Below are 25,686 nucleotides of genomic sequence, written 5' to 3'. Positions count from 1 at the left end.
TCCTCTGTGCGCCCCTCCCCCAGCACATTCTTTCCGATCCCCCAGGCATGTGATGCTCTGTGCCTGCTGCCTCCTGCATACCAAACTATGCCCCTCCACCTCCTCCGAAGTGTGCTAGCCGCAGCCATGCATGATCAGCTGTGATCTGTGGATTCCCCATTCATCTCCTTCCTGTGCTAGGAGCTGTGAGCAGTCCCTTGTCCCAGGAACCAGAAGAACTGAGTGATGCAGCAGGAGGTGTCTTTCCTCTGCCCTGTAGTATCTCCCTGTCCCCAGCAGAGGGGAATCTCACCGCACAGTTGAGAGACTTCAGGAAACTCCAAAGCTGGGGCTGCTGTTTAGTCAGACATTTAACCTTCTGGCCTTCCCGTTCTTGTCTCAGCAGCTCGGATAAGCAGCGAGTCTTGATCAAGCAGATGTTCCAAATAGAGCCTGTTATCAGCTAATCTGAGACCTGGGCTGACAGAAGGGCTCTGTCCAGGAAAGCAGATAGATTCTGCCTCCGAATAGCTCTGCAGGGCCTGCATGTAGGTAACGCCTTCTCTGGGTTCCCGTGGTCGACATGTGCCGGGTCAGCATGGGCTGAGCACAGAATAAGACGGTCCCAGCCGCTGTTCTTGTGCATAACGAGCACCTGGACGACCCAGGCAGTAGCTGGGATGAGCCTCGAGAGGGTGGTGAGTGCTTTACAGTCACATCGCTCCATGCTCGTGGTCAGAACAGGGGCTGTACAGTGCAGCAAGCCAGCAGAGCGGGCACCGATGGGGGGCCCGTCCAGGGAGGCCAGCTGGCAGAATGGGCACAACAGCAAATTAACATATCCCACCATACTTACAGACTACAAACACACAGTACAATTTACCGTCCAGTGAGAGAAATGGCGAAAGACCCACATGTGAAAGAGACTAGTCTTGTTACTCAACAAGTTACTGAAAGTGCCCAGATACCACAATGATGGCACAGCATAAGAGCCTAATAGAACATAGACTAGGGCAGATGTGACAGTAATGTCTCATAGGTGGCAACCACAGCAGACACGCATCTCTCTCCGCATCCATCACCCCAGGCATTTATACCACACCCATCTCTATAGCGGCTGAGCAATAGACTGCTATGGCAAGCGTGTAGTGAGGGCACAGCCATGCCCAGGGGGATGCCATCTCGAGGATAAGTGCCCCAAGTCACCCAGTAGGTGGTCGTGAGAACCCAGTGAGAGTACGACAGATCGCAGCAGTGTCCCACCTACACGGTGAGTGCCCTGAGACAGCCAGTGCTCTGGAGCGGGTGGCGAGCGCGGGGCAGGTGCCCACATGCACGGAACCCCAGTGCGAGGGGGAAGTGCACAGTGAGAACACGGCTAACGCTTACAGTGGCCCGGTGCGCGTGACGAGTCTAGAAGAAACAGCCATGCTGTGCTGCTGACATGTGCACACCTGCAGCGTGGTGACGAACTGGCAGGATGGTGCACACAGTGTGCAGAAGATGCGGTGGCGGAAATACTTTGGATACACTGGGTGCAAAGAGACGGTCAGAGCGCAGTAAGCAGGGCAGGCACCTGGCGCCGTCCCACGTAGGTGGCAAAGTCCACAGTGACAGCCTGGCAGATGCCTGCAGTGGTCCCGCAGGTGCTGAGCGTATCGGACTCCAGCAGTTCCATCCCCGTGACCAGCGTGTAGTGACAGAACTGCAGATCGGCACAGTGCACACGAACGCTCTGCACAAAACCAGCCTTGTCAACTCGGCTGCCATCGCTGTCTGACTCATTATTTTGCCTTCTTTGGTCCTGTTGCTGGGCTCATTAGTGGAAGACATTTACCTAATCCCGAGAGAGACTTCCTGGAGATGGACACAGGTGCGACGGGGGCTGAGGCCGCCACGTGAATCCTCACAGTCCTGTGCCTGGCTGATCCTCCACTGAACCTCGTCCCTGCGACCCTGGGGAAAGCTGGCTCCGAGAGCCAAGGAATTAACAACACGCTTATTGGCAAGAGGTCACTTTGTGTCTGGAGATGAAGATGTTAACAGCTTGCTAGGGTAATAACGCGATGCAAACGGTGAACAGACACCTGCAAAAGGGTTGCTGTTATCCTGACTCCAAGATCACTCACAGTGACTCACCATCCTGCTCACATTCCGCCCTGGGAACAGGTGCCCCTAGGGTGACCTGATATCCCGATTTTATAGGGACAGTCCTGATATTCAGGGCTTTGTCATATATAAGCACCTATTACCTCCCACCCCCTGTCCCCTTGCTATCTGGTCACCCTAGGTGCCCCCCTCAGCCTGTATTCCTGGAAACACACCCATGAACTCTGCTAGTGACAGAACATCAAGAAACATGATGCAGCCTTGGATGAAGAAAGTCTGAAGAATTTGCAAGGGGCACCTGGCCATGCCCTCAGAGAAGTGGCTGCACTGGCCATCACAGACTGCCTCCTCCCTCCCCTCCAAACTACTGGGTCCAGAAGTGTCCAGGCAGCAACTGCAGGGATCACGTAGCAGCCTGTTACCAGAAACTCTTCACCAGCGTCTGTCTCTATCTTAGGGGCAAAGTGAGAACATAGGAATGGCCAATGGTACAGCTAGCCCAGTGTCCTGTCTTCCAACAGTGGCCTGCGCAAATTGCTTCAGAGGATATGAACAGAACAGGGCAACTATTGAGTGATCCACCCCCTTGTCATCCAGTCCCAGCTTCAGGCAGCCAGAGGTTTAGGGACACCCAGGGCCTGGAGTTGAGTCCCTGACCTTCTTGACTAACAGCCATTGATGGACCCATCCTCCATTATCTTATCTAATTATTTTTTTAACCCAGTTACAATTTTGGCTTCACAACATCCCCCGGCAATGAGTTCCACAGATTGACCGTGTATTGTGTGAAGAAATACTTCATTATGGTTGTTTTAAACCTGCTGCCTGTTAATTTCATTGTGTTATGTGAAGGAGTAAATAACACGTCCCTATTCACTTTCTCCATCCCAGTCATGATTTTATAGACCTCTATCATATCCCCCCTTAGTTATCTCTTTTCGAAGCTGAACAGTCCCAGTCTTTTTAATCTCTCCTCACATGGAAGCTGTTTCATCCCTCTAATCATTTCTGCTGCCTTCTCTGTACTTTTTCCAATTCTAATGTATCTTTTATAAGATGGGGTGACCAGAACTGCACGAAGTATTCAAGGTGTGGGCGTACCAGAGATTTATGCAGCTGCATTTTATTTTCTGTCTTATTATCTGTCCCTTTCCTAACGGTTCCTAACATTTTGTCAGCTTTTTTGACTGCTGCTGCATGTTGAACAGATGTTTTCAGGGAACTATCCACGATGACTCCAGGATCTCTTTCTTAAGTGGTAACAGCTAATTTAGATGCCATTATTTTGTATGTATAGTTGGGATTCGTTTTTCTAATATGCATTACTCTGCATTTATCAACACTGAATTTCATCTGCCATTTTACTGTTCAATCACCCAGTTTTGTAAGATCTCTTTGTAACTCTTTGCAGTCTGCTTTGGACTTTACTACCTTGAGTAGTTTTGTATCATCTGCAAATTTTGGCACCTCACTGTTTACCTCCTTTCCCAGATCATTTATGAATACGTTGAACAGCACTGATCCCCGCACAGATCCCTGGGAGACCCCACTATTTACCTCTTTCCATTGTGAAAACTGATCATTTATTCCTACCGTTTGTTTCCTGTCTTTTAACCAGTTACTGATCCAGGAGAGGACATACCCTCTTGTCCCATGACTGCTAACTTTGCTTAAGAGCCTTTGGTGAGGGACCTTATCAAAGGCTTGCTGAAAGTCTAAGTACACTTTAACCACTGAATCACTTTTATCCACGTTTGTTGTTCCCCTCAAAGAATTCTAGTAAATTGGTGAGGCATGATTTTCCTTTACAAAAGCCATGTTGACTCTTCTCCAACATACTGTGTTCATCTATGTGTCTGATAATTCTGCTCTTTACTATAGTTTCAATCAATTTCCCTGGTACTGAAGTTAGGCTTACTGGACTGTAGTTGCCAGGATCGCCTCTGGAGTCTTTTATTAAAAATTAGTGTTACATTAGCTATCCTCCCGTTATCTGGTACAGAGGCTGATTTAAGCGATAGTCACATATCACAATTTGTAGTTCTGCAATTTCTTATTTGAGTTCCTTCAGAACTCCTGGGTGAATCCCACCTGGTCCTAGTGCCTTATTACTTTTTAATTTATCCATTTGTTCCAAAACTTCCTCTCTCGACACCTCAGTCTAGGAAAGTTCCTCAGATTTGTCACCTAAAAAGAATGGCTCAGGTGTGGGAATCTCCCTCACATCCTCAGCCGTGAAGACCGATGCAAAGAATTCATTTAGCTTCTCTGCAATGGCCTTGTTTTCCTTGAGTGCTCCGTTAGCACCTCGATCGTTCGGTGGCCCCACTGATTGTTTAGCAGCTTCCTGCTTCTGATGTACTTTTAAAAGATTGCTGTTAGTTTTTGTATCCTTAGTTAGTTGCTCTTCAGATTCTTTCTTGGCCTGCATAATTATGCTCCTGCATTCCCTCTCATCAAGAGCGTGGGGCAAACCTGCAGGAGGAGGAGGAGGCTTTTGAGATGTGCACTATCCTTGCAGCTTCTCTCTATATAACAGACATGTCTAGGGACCCTGGCCCGCTTGGAACACGCTGGCTCCTACAGGTCTTGAGTTTACAATATGACATCAATCATAACCAAGAGGGAGGCCAACAAGAAGGGAGACGAGCAAGAGCCAGGCGGAGAGGGGCAGGGAAGGAGAGAGCGCTGGCAGGGAGAAAGGATGCAGTCGTCTATGGAAGGGGACGGGAGAGGTGGGCAGGCTTCTTGTAACGCAAGGAGATCAAAGCTCCACGGCTTGGGGAAAGCAGAGAGTCTTGTCCAAGGCTGCCCACAAAAGAGCTACCATCGAGGCAGGGGTCTGAGATCCCCACAAACCGCTGGAGTAGGACAGAGTGCAGAGCCCCAGCTGCCCAGCCCTCAGTCTCTATTCCCAGCCCTCAGCAGGCCGGGCATGAAAGTAAACAAGATACATTACAGAATTAGGTGAGAGTGGCACCTGGGGCAGGGCCATGGGCTGGGCATGTTCCCATCTGCCTGGGGTGGGGCCATGGGGTAGGTGTGATCCCCGTGCCAACTTCACCCAACTGCTTGGAGCGGGACCATGGGGTAAGTGTGCCCTGGTCACAGCCCTACCCGGCTGCCTGGGGTGGGGCCATAGGGTGGACATGCCCCTGGTCACAGCCCCTCTTTGCTGCTTTAGCCTAATTGTTAAAAGTTCTTTGGGGTGGGGAGTGGGACTGGAGTCAAACGATCAGCAGTGACTGATGAGAACCAGGCCAAACTGTGGGACATTCAGAATGGAGCTGGCACCCAATGGCCAGACTCCTAGTCCATGGGATAAAATACCCCACCTCTGTGTTTCCTTCTCCATTCTTCTCTCTGTCTGTCCCCAGCTCCTTCCCCAGACTTCTCAAGTCTCTGGCTGTGGTATGCAGGGACCCACTCTTCAGCTGCGATATACTAGTAATCAGTGGGAAGAGAGGACAATGTCTCCTTCGGGACACTTCTTTCCCTCAAGTCTTGCCTGTTCTCTCACTTTGCCCCCCCGTTTATGCGTTGTTGGCCCCCTCTCTTGGCCCTCTGCACTCTCCCCTGCCCCTCTGCTCCCATTTCTTCCTCAGGTCTCTCTCCCGTCTACCTGTTCCCTCATCTCCTGCCCTCCGCTCCCAGACGCGTGTTCCTCATCTGAAAACACTGCTATTGATCTCACTCCAGATCAGAGCAGACAATCGTGATTGCGCGAGGGAGCTGGATTAATGGGCTGTCCGCAGCCCAAAAGCACATTCTCCTCCCAACTTCTAAATATAGCTGCTGCTGAGCCTGTGGTTAATGAAGCCGTCAAGTAGGCACCAGGGACAATGGCTGATGGATGGAGAGAAAAGAGCCACTTGCATATAGGTGTGGAGGGGGGAGCCTCCCAGGACTGGGGCTGAGCCGCCCCCACCCCCCGAGCTCCGCACTGCCCAGGCCAGGGTCAACCCCCCCAGCCCTGTAACGCCCAGAGCTGGAGCTGGAGCTGACGGCGAGCTCCATGCCGCCCTCCTGAGCTCGGGGGCTGACCCCCACCCTTTAACCCCCAGCCTCCCGCAGCTGGGGCTGAGCCCCGAGCTGCCTGGGGCTGAACGCCCCCCCCTCCCCCCGAGCTCTGTGCCTGCTGAGCCCCGTGCCACCTGCAGTTGGAGCTGAGCCCTCCCTCCCCCTGCCCTGGGCCGCCCACAGCTGGGGCTGACCCCCTGTCCCGTGCTGCGGTAGCTGGGGCTGAACCCCCCCCCTCCAAGCTCCGTGCCTCCCCCCGGCTGAGGCTGATCCCCCCTCCTGGCTCTGTGCCACCCAGGTGTCAGCTCTGAAGCCAGCACTGCCCACCGGTTCAGCTGACCCCCAGGCAGCAGCTGTCTCTCTCTGTTCTGCCTTGAAGCCAGGACAAATGCCCAGTTTTGGCGAAGAAGTAGGGACGTCTGGGAGAGAGATGAAAAAGGGGCCTGTCCTGGGCAAAACTGGATCTATCAGCACCCTAGCCAGCCGGGCCCTATTGTTCCCGGCCGGCCCCTCACTCCCGGGACCAACCCCACCACGTTGTGCCCCGTTGCCCCTAGCCGGCCCCTCACTCTGGGTGTATCCCATAGAGAACATGGCCTGGTGAGCTCAGCCTTCCTGCACCAGCCTCTCCTCCCCTGCAGTATGATTTAGATAATGGCACAGAGAGTACACTTATAAAGTTTGTGGGCAATACCAAGCTGGGAGGGGTTGCAAGTGCTTTGGGGGATAGGATTAAAATTCAAAATGATCTGGACAAACTGGAGAAAAAGTCTGATGTAAATAGGATGAAATTCAATAAAGGCAAATGCAAAGTACTCCACTTAGGAAGGAACAATCAGTTGCACACATACAAATGGGAAATGACTGACTAGGAAGGAGTACTGAGGAAAGGGATCTCGGGGTCATAGTGGACCTCAAGGTAAATATGAGTCAACAGTGTAACAGTGTTGCAAAAAAACCCGAACATCATTCTGGGCTGTATTAGCAGCAGTGTTATAAGCAAGACACGAGAAGTAATTCTTCCACTCTACCCCGCGCTGATTAGGCTTCAACTGGAGTATTGTGTCCAGTTCTGGGCGCCACATTTCAGGAAGGATGTGGACAAATTGGAGAAAGTCCAAAAAGCAACAAAAATGATTAAAGGTCTAGAAAACATGACCCATAAGGGATAATTGAAAAAATTGGGTTTGTTTAGTCTGGAGAAGCAGGGCGGATAAAAATCAAAGATTTAAAAAATAAATAAATAAAAAAACCTGATTTTTTTTTATTTAAATCGGATTTTTTTGATAAAATGCTTTTTGAGGAAAAAACCTATCTAAAGATCGTTTTAATTAAGACACATTATAGCTCAACAATATCTCATCATGGAATTGGGATTATAAATTCTAATTCTACAGTATGAGACAATGTAATGTTTAAGAAAGGTTTTGTAAATGAATTCCAATAGTTCATGGATTAGGTACCCAATCTTTTGGGGTCTCAGGGGCTTCTGAATAGATTATTTAGGTTAATCTTTCTATCTACCCAATGGGATTCAGTGCTCAGTCTAGAAGATCCCATCAGAGATGCTTAGTTTTGCAGTTCTCAAACTGTGGATTTGTGTCTCCAGAGATAACATGCTTGTTAACAGCAAAAATGTTTTTAAATTAATATACAGAGGTGAGAAATAACAGACCTCAACCCTATTGTCCCTCTGCAAATTTGTGTACACAGAGTCAATCCCTTACCTTTCTCTAAAAGTGCAAAGTTTCAAAAAGTTCAATGAATAGAAGATTGTTGGGGGTGGAATAGATCTGGACAAGGAGAAGAAGTCTGGAGATAAATGGACAGGCAGTAGAAACAAACGTGAAACTGTTTGAGCAGCATATTCCAGAAGTCTTGAGGTCTTTCTGAGTGTAGCCTTCATTGATTTGAGATCTACCATACCATTCTCTCACTAGAAGGGAAAACCTATAATGGCAGCAGGCCATAAAAGAGACCCAGGGGCCGGATAGGAGGGTCCCGTGGGCAAGATGTGGCCCGCGGGCTGTAGTTTGCCCACCTCTGGTCTAGATAATACTTAGTCCTGCCAGGAGTGCAGCAGACTGGACTAGATGACCTCTTGAGGTCCCTTCCAGTTCTATGCTGAGTCCCTGAGGTAAAACCCACCCTCCCTTGCAAACCTGAGCTCACTCAGCTGAAGGGAGCCCACCGAACTCAGTAAAAGGAGGCGAGCCCAGTACCAGAAATCATCCTTCCAGAAGCAGCAGCAAGACACCTTCATCACCCTCCTCCTGCACAAGTCATTGCTTACTTCCCCCCTCCCCTGTCCTCCCCCAACACTGAATGCTTATTTGTCTGCATGAGTGGCTGAACAAGAAGTAGGACTGAGTGGACTTGTAGGCTCTAAAGTTTTACTTTGTTTTATTGTTAAGTGCAGTTATTCTTCTTTACATAATTCTACATTTGTAAGTTCAACTTTCATGATAAAGAAATTGCAATACAGCACTTGTATTAGGCGAACTGAGTTTCTTTTTTACAGTGCAAATGTTTGTAATAAAAAATAAATATAAAGTGAGCACTGTACACTTCGTATTCTGTGTTGTAATTTAAATCAATATTTGAAAATGTAGAAAACATCCAAAAATATTTAAATAAATGGTATTCTATTATTGTTTAACAGCACGATTAATTGTGATTAATTTTTTAATTGCTTCACAGCCCTGATAAATATGTATACCAAACGCTCTCTATATTTGATTGTACCCATCCACATACATGCCTCACTTGATGCTTGTTTTCTTAAAATTAAAGCTCTTTGGGGTAGGAACTGAGTGTGTGTAAAATTACACCATCTTTTGGAAATGCTGTAACATCTTCTTCTTCAAAAACCCTTTCCACCACAGAAAGACTGACTCTCAAAACCCTGACACCTCTTCTACACAAACACCCCCCATGCCCTCAGAAACAAATCAACCAACCAACTCAAAGACAAACCAAGAGAAAACCCAGCCCCCCAGCACCCACAGAGTCCTCTGGAGACCTCACTGTCGCCGCTGATTTTGGATGGCATGTGCTGAGCTATGGAGAGGGTGCTCAGGGGCAACCTCTGGGACAGACGGAAATAGATCTTGTGACAAGATACACGATGTGGCTGTGTGGACACACGTCCACTCATTCACCCACCACTGCAACGTGGATGTGGCATCTTCATCTGATGAAGATTTCCATCACTGGGTCCTACAGAGGAGCCAGCAGGGTTTTAAAGAGAGGGAGTTGTTGGCAGAGCATTCTCCATCAGGGACTCTGAACTTCCAAAGTTACGCCACTGTCACTGAATTCCCAACAACAACCAGGCAATCTCTGGTGCTTGTGCATCCATTTCAGTGTGGGGCTGTACTGGACCCATTAAGATGAGTCACCACCATAGACGCTGAGTTTTCTTTTTCCCTGGGGGTGCTCCACCCCAAAGCCCCGCCCCCGGTCCGCCTCTCCCCCAAGACTCTGCCCTCACTCCACCTCTTTCCATCCCTCCCACAAAGGCCCAGCCTTGCTCGGCCTCTTCCCACCCCACTCCAACAGCTCCCCCGAGGCCCTGCCCACCCGCTGCTCTCAACCCTCCTCATAGCGCCTGTCCCGACCACCCGAACAGCTGATCGGCAGCTGTAGCTGGTGGGTGCTGAGAAGCCACTATTTTTTCCCCCTGTGGGTGCTCCAGCCCCAGGGCACCCACGGAGTCATCGCCTATGGTCACCATCACACACTAGTGACACCAAATATCAAGCCACTGTGAGAGCAAAGTGCATTTGCACAACTGGGAACAGTCCAACAGTGCTAGAGGCCAAAAACTTCACGTTGAGACCCAGCGTTATCTGAGTTGATTCAATATTTGCACACTGTGTGGTGGTGTTTTCATTTCTAAACTTGAACTGTGTGGGAAGCCATCACACTGTGCTCAGACCCAGTTGCACTGAAAACTGGATTATTTGGTGTGACTTTGAACATACAGCAAGAACCCTAGATCCAAATCTCAAACATTGGAGGAGTTCAAATCTGCCCTGTGGAATTGGAATGGATGTTTGAAGTCTGAGGCAGTTAAGACCTTTACAAACGATAAATATATAGTACTACCAGTTGGTGGTGGTGATTTGATGTTTATATTACCTTAATACCGAGATGTCCCAGTCAGGATCAAGACCCCAGTCAATGTACACCAAAAGACACCATTTTCAGATGCTCAGATAATAGGGTAGTGAACAGCAACATAAGCTTAACAGATAAAAGATTATGTCAGCTAACATGACTAAAACCTGACTGACAGTTTAAATCACATTTAGATGACATACTCCTGAACATTTCTGTCCTACAACTGTGTGAGGCAGTAAAATTTCACAGAGCAGTTCAAGCCTAAGAACGTCACATAAACTTCAGCTTACTTCAACAATGACTAATGCGGGGAGGGGAGGGAGGACAATTTGCAAGTACTTGACGGGCGAGGAATTGTTTATAGTGACATACGGAAGCTAGAAGTTGAAATAAAAAAAATCAAATTGGAAATAAGATGCAACTTTTTAACAATGATGGACTTAATCGTTAAAACATCTCACCACCTGGTGTCATTAATCTGAAATGGGACGTCTCTATAAAAGATTCATTCTAGTTCAGCCCCAGTTATGGGGCTCGGCGGTATTCATTTACGTAGCAAAGGAGAATAATTCCCTCGTCTGCAGGAGCCATTGGTTGAAATTCGTGTTAAGCAGAGGTCAAACTAGATGATCATCAAGTGACCCTCTGGGCCTTAAATCCACTAATAAATGAACAAGAAGGAATGGGATGAAATTAAGAAAGGGAAAATGTAGGAGGAGTGTCAGGAAAAACTTGCTTCTGGTACAATTTGTTAAGCTAAAAAAGCTTCCCGTGGGAAATGGTGGAAACCCCATCCCCTGGCTCACATAAACTTGGCCAAGACAAACACTAGAAAACATGCTGTAATTCTGCACAGTCTGTTGACAAACTAGAGAGCTAAATAAATCTTTTTCATTTCTAATTCCTAGGGTTATACCTATCTCATAGAACTGGAAGGGACCTTGAAAGGTCATCGAGTCCAGTTCCCTGCCTTCACTAGCAGGACCAATTTTTTGCCCCAGATCCCTAAATGGCCCCCTCAAGGATTGAACTCACAACCCTGAGTTTAGCGGGCCAATTCTCACTACCCTTGTTGTGGAGAAATTGCTCCTAACTTGTCATCACTCTTCAACCTCTCTCTCAGTACTAGTTTCCGTTCTCTTTTATCAGAGATTGCCTCAAATTATTGTACAGCATCTACTTCTCCGTAGCCTCAGAAATACAGAAAACGTGTACTCTTCAGTCTTGTGATTTCACTTTCCTAGTGAACAGAAACCTCGTAGCCCTCCCCTCTCCTCTGTGAGCTCTGGAGAGACCTACTCTTGAATTTGGGGTCCTCTGCTTTTCCCAGCCATTTGATATGGGGTAAAAACATGGGACTCATGCTCTTTTGTTCCAGGAACTCAATGCAGAGTTCACTCTACTGCCAGACATGGGGCCAAGGCGTCATGGAATCCTACTCTGTATTATACTATTCAGCCACTAGGCAGCGCTGTGTACAATACCTTATTTAAATGAACCTCAGCCACGCCTAGCAGAGAATTAAGGGATCTTATGATGAGCACCTCTGGGGTGTATAAGCAAACTCTGACCAGTCCATATCTGGTACAGAAGTATGTGACATAGTGTGTGGTGTGAACTAAGAAGAGAAACAGAAAGAAAACAAAAACAAAGTTTGCAGACAGAAGGATCAAATCAACAAAGGTTGTAGAATCTAATCCACATGCCACTCTTCAATGCCCCAGAGAACGTCAGATTTGACAAACCTTCAGAATGGACAGACTGGAAACAATATTTGTTACCAAGCTCCTTGAGGAAACTGATGATATTCAGGTATCTTATATGATTATGCTTTGGGGAAGCAAGCAGAGCATTTCTTTAAATCCTTTGTCTTTACTGAAGACAGTCAAAAATAAAACTATGAAAGGGGTTCTGTGTTCGATCATACTTTATATCTCAGAAAAATGTGGTTTATGAAAGAACACGTTTTCACCAGAGAATTCAAGAACTGGGGGAAAGAAATCTTGAATGTTTTATGAGAGCTCTGTGCGCATTGGCTAACAATTGTGATTTTGGGGAATGCAAATCATGAAAATATATCAGAGACAGGCTGGTTATTGGGTTAATATATAAAAACCATTCAGCAACTATAATTGTCCTAGCCACAGCTATACAAACAGCAAAGCATTTTGAGCTGGTGATACAGCAAAACCTAGAGCAACCTGACAAACTTGAAAAACCTCAAACTAGCTTAGAAACTGTAAGCAGTGTTGTTGTAGCTGTGTCAGTTCCAGGATATTAGGGAGACAAAATGGGTGAGATAATATCTTTTATTGGATCAACTTCTGTTGGTGAGAGAGACAAGCTTTCAAGCTTACACAGAGCTCCTCTTCAGGTCTGGGAAACTTACTCAGAGGGCCACAGCTAAATACAAGATGGAACTGATTGTTTAGCATAAGTTGTTATGTATTTCAAATAACCATTCAAGGTGAAGTGGCCCGTAGGGAAGAATCAATTAATCCAAAGATGAGAACTCTTACGTTTTTATACTATGCTCATTGCTATGGTGAGTGGATTTGTGTCTGGGATTCATCACAACTGTACATATTTCTGGTCCCAGCAAACTGTAGCATATGTACTCAGCTGTTTCACCTTTGATTTTCATTCCTTTTAACGTTACCCTAAGAATGTCATTATCTCCAGTACCAATTTGTTTCACACTAGTTTTGTGAATATTTTACTGTATAACACCGTGCCAGTCTCTTCTCTTCTGACGATACGGTTTTCTGAAGACCGCTGCCATGGCTGGTACATACCAGATACAAGAATCATCCCACCAGGTTTCAGTTTTGCATAATCCAGCTTCTCGTCCACTGTAACCCCTAGGTCCTTTTCTGCAGAACTGCTGCCTAGCCATTCGGTCCCTAGTCTGTAGCAGTGCATGGGATTCTTCCGTCCTAAGTGCAGGACTCTGCACTTGTCCTTGTTGAACCTCATCAGATTTCTTTTGGCCCAAATCTCTAATTTGTCTAGGTCCCTCTGTATCCTATCCCTACCCTCCAGCATATCTACCATTTTTCCCAGTTTAGTGTCATCTGCAAACTTGCTGAGAGTGCAGTCCACGCCATCCTCCAGATCATTAATGAAGATATTGAACAAAACTGGCCCCAGGACCGACTCTTGGGGCACTCCACTTGATACCGGCTGCCAACTAGACATGGAGCCATTGATCACTACCCGTTGAGCCCGACAATCTAGCCAGCTTTCTATCCACCTTACAGTCCATTCATCCAGCCCATACTTCTTTATCTTGCTGGCAAGAATACCGTGGGAGACCGTATCAAAAGCTTTACTAAAGTCAAGGAATAACACATCCACTGCTTTCCCCTCATCCACAGAGCCAGTTATCTCCTCATAGAAGGCAATTAGGTTAGTCAGGCATGACTTGCCCTTCGTGGATCCATGCTGACTGTTCCTGATCACTTTCCTCTCCTCTAAGTGCTTCAGAATTGATTCCTTGAGGACCTGCTCCATGATTTTTCCAGGGACTGAGGTGAGGCTGACTGGTCTGTAGTTCCCCGGATCCTCCTTCTTCCCTTTTTTAAAGATGGGCACTACATTAGCCTTTTTCTAGTCATCTGGGACCTTCCCGGATCGCCATGAGTTTTCAAAGATAATGGCCAATGGCTCTGCAATACATCCGTCAACTCCTTTAGCACCCTCGGATGCAGCGCATCCGGCCCCATGGACTTGTGCTCGTCCAGCTTTTCTAAATAGTCCTGAATCACTTCTTTCTCCACAGAGGGCTGGTCACCTCCTCTCCATACTGTGGTGCCTAGTGCAGCAGTCTGGAAGCTGACCTTGTTCGTGAAGACAGAGGCAAAAAAAGCATAGAGTACATTAGCTTTTTCCACATCCTCGGTCATTAGGTTGCCTCCCTCGTTCAGTAAAGGGCCCACACTTTCCTTGACTTTCTTCTTGTTGCTAACATACCTGAAGAAACCCCTCTTGTTACTCTTAACATCCCTTGCTAGCTGCAACTTCAACTGAAATTTGGCCTTCCTGCTTTCACTTCTGCATGCCTGAGCAATATTTTTTTACTCCTCCCTGGTCATCTGTCCAATCTTCCACTTCTTGTAAGCTTCTTTTTTGTGTTGAAGATCAGCAAGGATTTCACTGTTAAGCCAAGCTGGTCACCTGCCATATTTACTATTCTTTCTACACATCGGGACACTTTGTTCCTGCAACCTCAATAAGTATTCTTTAAAATACAGCCAGCTCTCCTGGACTCCTTTCCCCCTCATGTTATTCTCCCAGGGGATCCTGCCCATCAGTTCCCTGAGGAAGTCCAAGTCTGCTTTTCTGAAGTCCAGGGTCCGTATTCTGCTGCTCTCCTTTCTTCCTTGTGTCAGGATCCTGAACTTGACCATTTCATGGTCTCTGCCTCCCAGGTTCCCATCCACTTTTGCTTCCCCTACTAATTCTTCCCTGTTTGTGAGCAGCAGGTCTAGAAGAGTTCTGCTCCTAGTTGGTTCCTCCAGCACTTGCACCAGGAAATTGTCCTCTACAGTTTCCAAAAACTTCCTGGATTGTCTGTGCACCGCTGTATTGCTCTCCCAGCAGATAACAGGGTGATTGAAGTCTCCCATGAGAACCAGGGCCTGTGATCTAGTAACTTCTGTTAGTTGCGGGAAGAAAGCCTCGTCCACCTCATCCCCCTGGTCTGGTGGTCTATAGCAGACTCCCACCACGACATCACCCTTGTTGCTCTCACTTCTAAACTTAATCCAGAGACTCTCAGTTTTTTCTGCAGTTTCATACTGGAGCTCTGAGCAGTCATAGTGCTCTCTTACATACAGTGCAACTCCCCCACCTTTTCTGCCCTGCCTGTCCTTCCTGAACAGTTTATATCCATCCATGACAGGACTCAAGTGATGTGAGTTAACTCACCAAGTCTCTGTTATTCCAATCACATCGTAGAATCATGGAATATCAGGGTTGGAAGGGACCTCAGGAGGTCATCTAGTACAACCCCCTGCTCAAAGCAGGACCAATTCCCAATTAAATCATCCCAGCCAGGGCTTTGTCAAGCTTGACCTCAAAAACCTCTAAGGAAGGAGATTCCACCACCTCCCTAGGGAACCCATTCCAGGAACATCATAGTTCCTTAACTGTCCCAGGACTTCCAGTTCTCCCAGCTTGTTTCCCAGGCTTCTTGCATTTGTGTATAGGCACTTAAGATAACTCGCTGATCATCCCGCTTTCTCAGTATGAGGCAGGAGTCCTCCCCTCTTGCGCTCTCCTGCTCGTGCTTCCTCCCGGCATCCCACTTACCCACTTACCTCGAGGCTTTGGTCTCCTTCCCCCGGTGAACCTAGTTTAAAGCCCTCCTCACTAGGTTAGCCAGCTTGCTTGCGAAGGCTTTACCTAAGGTAGATCTAGGTAGGCACTAGTCCCTAAATGCTTGACTCTGCACTTTGTACTGTTACATTTCATCCCATTTCTGTTACTCCAGTTTCTAAGATCATCCAGTTCTTCCCATGTGATATTCCGACCCTCCTCTGTGTTGACAATGGCTCACAAGCTAAATATGAGTCAACAGTGTGATGCTGTTGCAAAAAAAGCAAACATGATTCTGGGATGTATTAACAGGTGTGTTGTGAGCAAGACACGAGAAGTCATTCTTCCGCTCTACTCTGCTCTGGTTAGGCCTCAGCTGGAGTATTGTGTCCAGTTCTGGGCACCGCATTTCAAGAAAGATGTGGAGAAATTGGAGAGGGTCCAGAGAAGAGCAACAAGAATGATTAAAGGTCTTTAGAACATGACCCTATGAAGGAAGGCTGAAAGAATTGGGTTTGTTTAGTTTGGAAAAGAGAAGACTGAGAGGGAACATGATAGCAATTTTCAGGTATCTAAAAGGGTGTCATAAGGAGGAGGGAGAAAACTTGTTCACCTTAGCCTCTAAGGATAGAACAAGAAGCAATGGGCTTAAACTGCAGCAAGGGAGGTTTAGGTTGGACATTGGGAAAAAGTTCCTAACTGTCAGGGTGGTTAAACACTGAAATAAATTGCCTAGGGAGGTTGTGGAATCTCCATCTCTGGAGATATTTAAGAGTAGGTTAGATAAATGTCTATCAGGGATGGTCTAGACAGTGTTTGGTCCTGCCATGCGGGCAGGGGACTGGACTCGATGACCTCTCGAGGTCCCTTCCAGTCCTAGAATCTATGAATCTATAAAAACTTTCTGTCATCAGCAAATTTCATTAGCAGACTCCTACTTTTGTGCCACGGTCATTAATGAAAATATTAAATAAAATTGGTCCCAAGACCTATCCTTGAAGAATTCCTCGAGTAACAATCCCCATCTTTTCCAGCTTAACTAATAATGTCCCACGTGGTAAAGTATCAAATGCTTTACTGAAGTCCAGCTAGAGCAGACCTACCACATTTCCCTTTTTAAAAAAAATCATTTCTCTTATCAGAGGAGGAATCGGGTTAATCCGGCAGGATCTACCTTAGGTAAAGCCATGCTGTATTTTATCCCATTTTCCATTTACCTCCTTTTTTAATTATTTTCTTTCGAAATGTATTCTAAACCCTTGCATACTACTGAGCTCAAACTAATGGGTGTGTAGTTGCTCAGATCACTTTTTCTCCCTTTCTTAAATATAGGTTCTACACTTGCTAGTCTCCAGTCAAATCCTACAGTCATGTCACTCACCGGACAATTTGAACATTTGTTTCTCCTTAGAAAACGCTCTTAATTTTGTCTGTGCTGCTCTGGCCTTCTGCAGACTGAGCCAGTCAATCCTTCATGCCGTCAAGAGAGTTACCTCAACATCCTCCTTCGGTAGGGGTGAGCTCACTGTCTTTCAACCTATCCTCCCCCTTTGCAGGGTCACAAGCAGAGCACCAACCCACTAAAGGGCCAGATCCTCTGGCACTTAATGGGGCATTTGCTCCAGACAAGCTACTGTAGCTGGCCCCTGTGCTATACAGAAAGCAGATACCGCCCCTGAAAGAGGGAAGAAGACCACAGAGACCAGGGGCCACACAAGGAATTCTTCCCTCCACAGGCAGATTTTCATACATCCTGCATTTATAAAAAAAGTGTCTGCACTGAACATTGCTCTGCAATTATCACACTTCATCATGCAGATAGATTTAACGGGCTTAGAGTCCTACACGTTTATAGCTGGACAATTTCCACTGAGGTAAATGGCAGTTGCCCAGCTAAAACTATAGGCCTGGCCCTGAAAACAAATTCGTTCAATCTCCAAAAGACTGAGGGAGATTTTGTGTGAATCTACACCACAATCTCCTTGGTAATAGCAGACACACCAGCAAAATCTCAGCAGAAACCTAGTGCAATGACCAGGGGCGGCTCTATGTTTTTTGCCGCCCCAAGGACGGCAGTCAGGAGGCCTTCAGCGGCACGCCTGTGGGCGGTCCACGGTCATGCGGATTTGGCGGCGTTTCTGCGGGTGATCTGCCGGTCCCATGCCTTCGGTGTACCCGTTGCTGAATTGCCGCCGAAACCGCGGGACCGGCGGACCTCCCGTAGGCACACCGCCGAAGGCTGCCTGACTGCCGCCCTCATGGCGACCAGCACGCCGCCCCCCGCAGCTTGCCGTCCCAGACACGCGCTTGCTGTGCTGATGCCTGGAGCCGCCCCGGGCAATGACCCTCGGGAACCGACAACTGGGGGCACTGGATCCGGTGCCCCTCTGGAGGCACAGCTGCTTGCACTGTGGGTAATACTTTTTTAGACAACAGCACAACAAAGCAGAAGGAATATTAGCCAACTGCCCAATCCACAGCTCCAGAGACACACCTTTGATTTCGCAGACAGAAATTAAGATGTGCTCAATCACTGACATCATAAACGAGAGTTTCAAATGTAAATGAACTTTCTGGGTGAAAGAACTCTGTTCTGTCCAAAGCTGAAACCAATTATTTCCACAGACCTGGGTTCATGTGAGGAAGAAGATGATCTCATTAATCTTTTTGACAATTATGAGATGCTCTGGCCGAGTGCTTGGCCTGGAGAAAGCACTCCCCAGCACTGAGAGAAGAGCTGATCATCAGGGTACACAGGGTACATGGCCATGCTCATTTTCCTGGACACTTCTCAACATTCCAACACGGCAGACTGACATGGTGCTCATTAGCAACAAGACCTAGCAAGGGTAGATGTTGTCACTTTCATCTTGCTTCACTCATCCATTTGATAAGGGAAGCAAAAGGACCACCTTTTGGTTCTGTGTTTCCACAGCGCATAGCAAAGGGGGTTCTGGTTCATGACTAAGGCTCCTAGGTGATGCAGCAATACAAATAACCTATGTAATAAAATTCCAGGATTGTCACTGTCTGTGTCACTCTGAATGTCTGTCGTGTCAGTGCGAAGTGATGGATACAAGCAGGAGCATGGCTGAGAGCTCTTTTTGTCGAGTATCATCAGGTTCAATCATCACTGGGATTCAGAGCCTGTTACCATTCAATGAGACATGTATCTATGCCATGCCAAGACTCCTAAACCACTGTGATATCAGAGGTAACTCAAACAATCACCACCCCCACTCTACAGCTAATTTACATACACCAATTTCACTGGTCTGGAGAGATGGTGGATTAATTGGCCCAGCTGCCCCACCTGTACAGACAGCATGGGCTTTCACCTACTAGTAACAAAAATAATAAAAGGACACAAGGCAAAATCTATGACCTGCAGCGTTAAAATGAGGTGTTTTAAAAGTGTATTAGAAACAAAAGGAGTCGTAGCAATGGGACTGGTACATTCCTAGATGGAAATGGTAGAATTGTCAATGATAATGCAGAAAAGGCAGAAGTGTTTAATAGATATTTCTGTTCTGGGTTTGGTGTAATCACATCATGTGATAAAATACTTTCAGTTCCAACAGTCACTCAGGAGGGTGTTAAACAGCAGCTACTAAAGTTAGACATTTTAAAATCCGACATTTTTAAATAACTTGCATCCAAGAGTTTTTAAAGAGCTGGCTGTGGAGCAGTCTGGACTGTTAATGTGGATTTTCCATAAGTCTCGGAACACTGGGGAACTCACAGAAGATAGGAAGAAACCTAACGCTGTGACAATATTTAAAAAAGGCAAACAGAATGACCCTGGCAATTATAGGCTTGTCAACCTGACACTTAGCCCAGGCAAAATGATAGAATGGCTAATGTGGGACTCTGTTATAGCAGGATAATATAATTAATGCCCATCAACATGGACTTAAGGAAAATAACTTATCTTTTTATTAGGCTACAAGTTTGGTTGATAAACGGTAATAGAGTTGATGTAATATAATTAAACTTCTGTACGGCATTTAGAGACTAAGTACTGCATGACATTTTGATTAAAAAACTAGAACACTGCAAAATTAACACAGCACACTTAAATGGATTAGTGGGTCCTGCAGGGATCAATCCTTGGTCCTACACTATTGAACATTATCGTCAGTGACTTAAACCCTGGGGGGTGAGTGTTAAATACTGAAGAGGGCAGGTCACTGATACAGAGTGGTCTGGATCACTTTAAGCTGGATGCAAATAAATATGCATTTTAATACCGGCCAATGTAAAAGTCATACATCTCGGAAGGAAGATTGAAGGCCACACTTACAAGATGCAGCATTCTATCCTCGGAAGCAGGGACTCTGGAAAGGATTTGGGAGTTATGGTGGATAATCAATCAGCTTAACACTACCCACTGTGACATGTGGCCAAAAGGGCTAATATGATCCCTGGATGTATAAATAGGGGGATATCGAGTAGATGTAGGGAGATTATTTTTCCTCTGTATTTGGCACTGGTTGAACAACTACTGGAAAACGATGTCCATAGTACAAGGACAATGCTAAATTGGAGAGGGTTCCCTGCGGAGCAATGAGTATGATGAAAGGATTGGAAAACCTGCCTTGTAGTGATAAGCTAAATAGACTGAGCTCCTTCAGTCTAACAATGGGAAGGTTAAGGGGTGATGTGAGCACAGTCTGTAAGTACCTACACAGGGAGCAGAAATTTGACAATAGTGGGCCTTTCAGTCTAGTGGACATCAATATAACAAGATCCAAGGGTTGGAAGCTGAAGTTAGACAAATTCACACTAGAAATTAGGCACAATTCTTTAACAATGAGAGTAACTAACCATTGGAACAACATACCCAAAGGCTGTGGTGGATTCTCCACTGCTGGAAATCCTTACAATCAAGACTGCGTATTTTTCTAAAAAGATATGCTCTAGTTCAAAACACACCCATTGGACTTAAAGCAGGAATTAATTCAGGGAAGTCCTGTGACCTGTGATATGCAAGGGGTGCGACTGGATGATCAGGGGTCCCGAGGGATTACACAACAGAACGGTATCGGCAGACGAGCACTTCCTCAGTACTGATTTCTGCTTCTTCCGAGAAAGTAAAGAATGAAGACACATGAGCAGTACGGTGTATCCCTGCCAAGGTCTGTTGGCATGACAACAATACTTTGTGGTAAGCAGCAGCAAAGGCAGCTGACATTCCAGAAGCAGCAGCATGGACACTGTCAGAACTCTAAAGGGAAGGGTAACAGCCCTCCTGTGTACAGTACTATAAAATCCCTCCTGGCCAGAGACTCCAAAATCCTTTTCCCTGTAAAGGGTTAAGAAGCTCAGGTAACCTGGCTGGCATCTGACCTAAAGGACCAATAAGGGGACAAGATATTTTCAAATCTTGGGGGGGAGGAAGGCTTTTGTTTGTGCTCTTTGTTTGGGAAGTCATTCGCTCTTGGGACTGAGAGGGACCAGACATCAATCCAGGCTCTCCAAATCTTTCTAAACAAGTCTCTCCTATTTCAAACTTGTAAGTAACAGCCAGGCAAGGCATGTTAGTTTTTATCTTTGTTTTCTCAACTTGTAAATGTACCTTTTACTAGAGTGTTTATCTCTGTTTGCTGTACTTTGAACCTGAGGCTAGAGGGGGGTTCTCTGAGCTCTTTAAGTTTGATTACCCTGTAAAGTTATTTTCCATACTGATTTTACAGAGATGATTTTTACCTTTTTTCTTTAATTAAAAGTCTTCTTTTTAAGAACCTGATTGATTTTTTCCTTGTTTTTAGATCCAAGGGGGTTGGATCTGTATTCACCAGGAGTTGGTGAAGAGTTTCTCAAGGCTTCCCAGGGAAGGGAATCCACTTGGGAATGGTGGCAGCGGACCAGATCTAAGCTGGTAGTTAAGCTTAGAAGTTTTCATGCAGGCCCCCACATTTGTACCCTAAAGTTCAGAGTGGGGAAGCAGCCTTGACAGACACTTACATCTCGGTCTCCAGCAATGGATGAAAAGTATCAACTCAGTCTCTGTACCGATCCCACTGGAAACTGCTAATCACGAGGGGCATAAGCCCTACTTGCAGATCACAGCCCCAGGCTCCCAACGCACTTCCAAACTCCAGTGACAAACACTAGCCGAAGCCTCAGAAAGAAAACTCAGATGTGTCAGTTTAGCTGATCACACTTTCAGGGATAGTACCACAATTCACACATAACTTCTACTTCTCTAGTTGTCCTCCTTTCTGTTCCATTTCTCCCATTCACATACCACCATGACCTGTTAGCAGCTGCAGCTATTTGAGTCCCTAGCAGCAGTGAGGTTCTGGCTACAAACAGGGCAGACTCCCTCCACAGAAACTGGAGGTGGTTCGATTTTCCAAACATTCTTCTCTTCCCACCATCACTTTGCCTGGGTCCACTGTTGGTGTTCAAGTAAACGGTGTCCCACAATTTCCCTTCACAGATATGAAATAGGACGGGAGAAAAGACGAAGTTTAGTTGAATTTTGTCAATGAGCATTCAGGTGACAGAAGGGCGGGTGCCCATCACCACTCTCTGGGCATGACCTCAAAGGAATGACTGGAACAACCTCAGAGCCTGTGACGGGGGACACTCACCTGCCATGAGTGCCTCCTGTCGGCCAGGTGCAAATCTGCACTCTTTCCTTTCCTGTTGCCCCCTGTTGGCTGCTGCCCTTGTCAGACAGATCTTCAGTGGCTCAGCCCTCCGGCTAAATGACACAGTCTAGCATTTTTCGCCTTCTTCTGCAGTGTGGGGCACGGGTCACTTGCTGGAAGATTGTCTGCACCTTGAAGTCTTTAAACCATGATTTGAGGATTTCAATGGCTCAGACACAGATTTGATACAGGAGTGGATGGGTGAGATTCTGTGGCCTGCGTTGTGCAGGAGGGCAGACTGGATGATCACAATGGTCCCTTCTTTTCCTTAAAGTTTATGATTCTATGATGTGAAGGTACCTCCTCTGGGGTAAAAGGTCCAAGAGGGCCTGTCCCTGTGCCCTCAATAATGTCTACAGCCCTATCTCTGGGCTCAGTCCTCAGCCCCTTCTGGGTTAGCTTTAAGTCTGTGTCGCTCCTGGTTCAGAACAGTGCCTCCAGGGCTTCCTCCCTGGAGACTTTTTAAGTCCTTTAGTCGTTCTTTGGTGTCCCTTTAAGTCCTGTTCTTCACATGGGCCTCTAAACAAGCCTTATCCCTTTCTCAGGTCTTAGGCCACCCTGACAGTGGCTGATGGGGGAACCCGGGCCTGACCACTACTCCACGTCCCAACCCAGGGACCCTACAAATAGCAGCCACGTTTAATAATTGCTGCTGCTATTCCGCGGGCCACTTCCCAATTGCTCATTCCGTTTCACCCTTACCTCAGGGTGGCAGCTCTTCCTCACGGAGTGCCACTGCCACAAGAACCAGTCTTGTGGCTCTCCCTTGAGCTCCAGCAGCCAGCAAGGAGCCCCTTCCTTGCTCCTCTGGTTCCCATCAGCAGCTGACCTGCACAGGCCCTGCAGATCCTTTTAACTGAGCCCGCTGTGCTCTGATTGGCTGCTCTTTTCCTGGGGCGGGGTGTGGTAGGACCACAAGGACTCCAGCAGGGGACCTGAAAGGGCCTGGGTACAACCTGTCACAGAGCCATTCCTATATTTACACCTATATTGACCACTCTGCAGAAGGCAGTACAGGATGATCAACAGTAAATATCACAAAGAAAACTAGCAATATCAGAATGGACATCTTCCCCTTGCCCATGGCCACAGCATGTGACTGGGAAGGATCCAGAATATTGGGGGTGAACAGCTGAAGGCAGCTCTTGGCTTGTTTTCCAGTTACCTTGCTCAGGAATGGAAGATTTGATACCAGGCGCTAGTTGGTCTGGTCTGATGAGTCTAGAAACACCGGATTGAGTGGCTGGACTGTGACATGGTAAGGGGTGGGAGGACATTTCTCTCTCGAAATAGTGGCATTGGTAATCTCCGTCAGTAGGTGACCTCAGTGTCCTTCATTAACAGAGAAAGGCGTGGGACTGTCACATGTGGTGACTGATTTCTTGGATTGCTTCAAGTATCGCGTTGTGTGAATAGGCTGAATTCTGAAAAAATGGGGAGAGGCGTTTTTGGGCCTGGAGTAAAGTTATCAAAAGTGCTGCTGTGTCCCATTTTCAAAAGTGACTCAGGCACTTAGATGCTTAACACCCCTAAGTGCTTAAATCACTTCTGAAAATGGAGCCTAGGCTCCGAAATCATGCAGGAGCTTTTGATAATTTTATCCTGGGGCTCCAAGTACAGTTCTTGTTCTCTAGCTATGGTGACAGGGACACCGGTATTGCTATGAAGCTCTACAGTTCTTCACAAAAGGGGCTGTATTCTGGGGTTATGTGGAGGCAATTGGGGCTGTCAGAGGGATACAGTCGGGAAGAGTTCAGCTGATCAGGAGTTAGTGACTGCAATAGCAGAGAAGGAAAAACACTTCTTAGACTCTACTTCAGCTGCAGAGTAAGATTCCAGCAGATTCTTGTGATGAAGAATATCTATATCTGCCTATGTTTTGTGCTAGCAACAACAGACTGGGGGAGCAATAGGGAAAGTATGTGTGGAGAGTGGTCATATATGTTTCACAAGTTCTTCCACTCTATTCTTGTCAGGTGGTTGGGTTTTTTTTTCTGAGGATGTCTGAAAATCTGGCTAGAGTAATGAGTTTATATGGGTGGATCCTGATGGCAATGCTGGCTTCCTGCTCAACTGAACACTTGAGTTTTGTTCTCTGGTCTATCCAGGATAGGAGAGAGGGAAGTTACTTACAGGTAAGTAACCTCCTCTTACTGAACAGGTAACTGGAAGTTCTTCGAGATGTGTGGTCCCTATCTGTATTCCACTGAGGGTTTACACATGTGCACCATGCATCCAGAGTCAACGAATTTGAAAGTAGCGCCCGTTGGTCCACGCATGCACCGACTCACCTTGTGGTTTCGTCTGAGGTGATGAAGGCGGACCGACTGCATCTCCAGTTCCTTCTCCACTGCAAATCCAACAGCTCCGCAGCAGAGGGGAAGGAGGTTGGGGAGTGGAATATAGATAGGGACCACACATCTTGAAGAACCTCCAGTTACAAGTAAGTAACCTCCTCTCCTTCTTTGAGTGATGGTCCCACTGTATTCCACTGAGGGCGATTAACAAGCAGTACCGAAGTCGGAAGAGGGTGTGAGGATGAAGATGGAAGGGCTGAGCAGAGTACAGCCGTGCTGAGAGACATCCGCCACTGAGTCCTGCACCAAGGCAGGTGAGTACTGAACTCCATGTGGCCATTTACAGATATCCTGAAGCGGCCCATTGTGGCAGGAGGCCATGGTCAAAGTCTGGGCTCTCGTGGAATAGGCCCACACCCCCAACAATGGTGGGAGGTCAAATAATTGACAGAGTGTAATGCATCCCCAAATGCACTTGGAGATTCGTTGTGCAGAGATTGCTTGCCCTTTAACTCTTTCAAACAGTCTTGTCCAAGACGGTAGAAGGCCAAGGCCCGACGGACATTGAGGGAGTGGAGTCACTGTTCCTCTTCAGAGGTGTGTGGCTTTGGGAAGAAAGCAAGTAAGTGAATGGATGGATTAATGTGGAACAGGGAGATGACCTTTGGCAAAGATTTGGGATGCAGGTGAAGGGAGACTTTATCTTTACAGAAAGTCGTGAAATGAGGGTGTGACGAAGTGGAACTGTTCTTAATGTTTCCTCTGAATACTGTGTGGGTGCCTCAGTTTCTCCTATGCATTTCTTAAGTCTCTAGGTGGTGGGGAAAGGCCAGTGTGCATAAATCAGCAAGTTCGCAGATGACACTAAACTGGGGGGAGAGGTAGATATGCTGGAGGGTAGGGATAGGGTCCAGAGTTACCTAGATAAATTGGAGGATTGGGCCAAAAGAAATCTGATGCTGTTCAACAAGGACAAGTGCAGAGTCCTGCACTTAGGACAGAAGAATCCCATGCACTGCTACAGACTAGGGACCGACTGGCTAAGCAGCAGTTCTGCAGAAAAGGACCTGGGGATTACAGAGGATGAGAAGCTGGATATGAGTCAGCAGTGTACCCTTGCTGCCAAGAAGGCTAACGGCATATGGGGCTGCATTAGTAGGAGCATTACCAGCAGATTG

At 47.0% G+C, this 25,686-nt stretch overlaps 1 protein-coding gene across 15 annotated transcripts in view; it reads right to left on the bottom strand.

Annotated features, from left to right (window-relative positions):
• The window catches only part of SHANK3 (SH3 and multiple ankyrin repeat domains 3), a 703,681-nt gene that overhangs the window by 150,949 nt on the left and 527,046 nt on the right, over positions 1–25,686 (bottom strand). For 13 of the 15 annotated variants that reach the window (XR_010600169.1, XM_065589968.1, XM_065590128.1 and 10 more), the window contains one exon: positions 1,817–1,945. The exons of the other annotated variants lie outside the window; for them this stretch is intronic. Coding sequence is in view for 12 of the 13 variants with exons in the window: in XM_065589968.1 (XP_065446040.1) it covers positions 1,817–1,945 (129 nt within the window). In the remaining variant the exon portion in view is untranslated. The remainder of the gene's footprint in view (positions 1–1,816; positions 1,946–25,686) is intronic. 15 annotated transcript variants of the gene reach the window in all.

This window comes from Chrysemys picta, chromosome 1 (genome assembly GCF_011386835.1).
Source record: "Chrysemys picta bellii isolate R12L10 chromosome 1, ASM1138683v2, whole genome shotgun sequence".
NCBI classification, from domain to species: Eukaryota; Metazoa; Chordata; order Testudines; family Emydidae; genus Chrysemys; species Chrysemys picta.
The sequence above is the reverse complement of the archived record's forward strand: the minus strand, read 5'-3'. Positions and strand labels throughout refer to the sequence as shown.